This window comes from Austrofundulus limnaeus, unplaced genomic scaffold, assembly GCF_001266775.1.
Source record: "Austrofundulus limnaeus strain Quisiro unplaced genomic scaffold, Austrofundulus_limnaeus-1.0 Scaffold195, whole genome shotgun sequence".
NCBI classification, from domain to species: Eukaryota; Metazoa; Chordata; class Actinopteri; order Cyprinodontiformes; family Rivulidae; genus Austrofundulus; species Austrofundulus limnaeus.
Window position 1 is genome coordinate 562,042 of NW_013952597.1, and position 2,116 is coordinate 564,157.

Consider the following 2,116-nt stretch of genomic DNA (forward strand, 5'->3'; position numbering starts at 1 on the left):
ACACACACACACACACACACACACACACACACACACACACACACACACACACACACACACACACACACACTCAGCGTTGTGTTAGTCCATTTGAACTGTCACACTGTCAACATTCAGGCCTGGAATGTTTGTTTACTGCTGTTATCTGCAGCTGAGTGTGTACACACAGACTGTTTGTCTGCGCTTGTTTACAGATGTGTGTTTGTCACTCTGCAAAAGCTCCGAACCCAAATCTGCTCTTCCAGGTCATCATCTTTCTTTTTTTTTTTTCATCTGATTGGACTGCCACATCGTTTCCAAACACTATCCCCATTTTTACCCCCCTTGCATATTATAGGAATAAAAAGGAAGTCATTAGCTATGTTTTTTTTTTTCTGACGCTTGCCTTTCATGTGCAAAAAAGATCTGACCTCGGAATCATTACCCTGATGAAACGGCTGCTAAGTGGGCCAGATTTGCATAAAGTGAATTGTGCAGCAGACRCTCTGTTGTCTTAAAAACAAGAATAAAAACACAAAAAGGAATAAAAAACCTGTTGTAAATTCAATCTTTCTTCCAATCTTTCACTCCCCTCCTTTATCCTTACCCGTTGGGAGGAAGTTGAGGATGCTTTCCCCACCTGAGACAGTCAGCTCTTCCTCACGCAGTATGGTGAGGAGGGGCTCGCCACAAACGGGTTTACAGTAGAGGATTGATGCACTCCAGAGGCGGTGTCATATTTTAGGAAATACATTTGAATTTGTTGTTTTGTTATTAAATTATACATGAAAAGTATCTCTGCTTTGATGTAAATCTTGTCTTTCCTTATTGTCTTTGAAATTTTTATCCATTTTTCTTCATTTGTCTGTTTGTGTATAAAGTAAATGAGGGTTTTTAAACACACAATAGCTAAAATCAACCAATCAGGGTGCATTGTCTTTTATTGACATTAAAGGTAATTCAGGCATCTTTATTTAGGAATTTATTTTAGTTTTTATTCCAAATGAGATCTTTGATTCCACCTTGATAAACAAACCCTTTGTCTTTGTCTTTCTTCCTTTTGTTGAATCTGTGTTGGTCTTTAGCTGCCGCTGCCTTCACCAACGGCAGCCACGGTCACTACAGCAACGCTGATGACAAGGAAGGCTTCCCGCCGCCGCCCTCCCCCGACTCTGTGGAGGAAATGAACAGAGACTTGCATCGTACACCCCCACTCCGCAGGTAACCCCCTTAGAGCCCATAACCTGCATCATCAACACACCATTAAACTCCACACTGAGTTATTATGTTGTAATGCCACTATTCATCTGTTAGAGGATAAAGGAAAGTCATTCCAGTAATCATTAACAACACATAAGCTTTATTTAAATGAGCCAGGTTAACTGCAGGGCTGTAGGCAATTTGTTCAGATCTTTTTAAATGAGGTCTTAGTTGTATTGCACATATATTTATGTACAGTTCTCTGGTATTTACAATGACCGATGGCAGCAGCAGCTTTAGCACCAACTCACTAACTAACTAGCAGTTAGCTCTCACATGGGCAAAATACAACCTGAGGGTCAGAAGCAGTCATTTCATTATGTCAATCTAGATTCTTGACGTCATCAAACAAAAACATGAATGAACATCACGTAGACTTTAAATGTCCAGGTTTGTAACAAATTAAAAGTGAATGTTTAACCAGATAAAGTTGCTTTGTCTAAGCAAGAGGTGTCTAAAGCAGCTGCAAAATGTTACTTCACAGGCAGCTTGTTTGAAATGCTAAGGACATTTTATTGTTTTTCAACCTCGTTCAGCACTGTTTTCTCCTCATTGGASGTGTTATTCAAATGTTCAAGAATGTATCTTACCTTATGCTAATGATATCCAGCTCTACTGGTCCTTCAAGAAAAGTGTGTTTCATAAACTAAAGTTCTGATCAAACTGCTTGGSTAATTTTAAACAATGGTTAAGTTACAACTGATTGCATCTGAACCCAGAAAAGACAACCGTAAGGTTATGAATATAACCACGGTTCCTTGAAGGAATGGAACGAAGTACAACACACAGTTGTATATGGGAAACGCGCGCCCTCGCACGCCTGGCTGAAGCCACCTCTAATCACGTCTTTAGACTAATTCTAATCACAGTATTGATT

At 39.7% G+C, this 2,116-nt stretch overlaps 1 protein-coding gene across 2 annotated transcripts in view; it reads left to right on the top strand.

Annotated features, from left to right (window-relative positions):
* Nucleotides 1–2,116, top strand: part of pard3ba (par-3 family cell polarity regulator beta a) — a 232,395-nt gene that overhangs the window by 112,445 nt on the left and 117,834 nt on the right. The window contains exons 15-16 of one of the 2 annotated variants that reach the window (XM_014018564.1): nucleotides 195–245; nucleotides 1,065–1,200. In XM_014018564.1, coding sequence (XP_013874018.1) covers nucleotides 195–245; nucleotides 1,065–1,200 — 187 coding nt within the window. The remainder of the gene's footprint in view (nucleotides 1–194; nucleotides 246–1,064; nucleotides 1,201–2,116) is intronic. The other variant, XM_014018565.1, reaches the window with a different exon arrangement.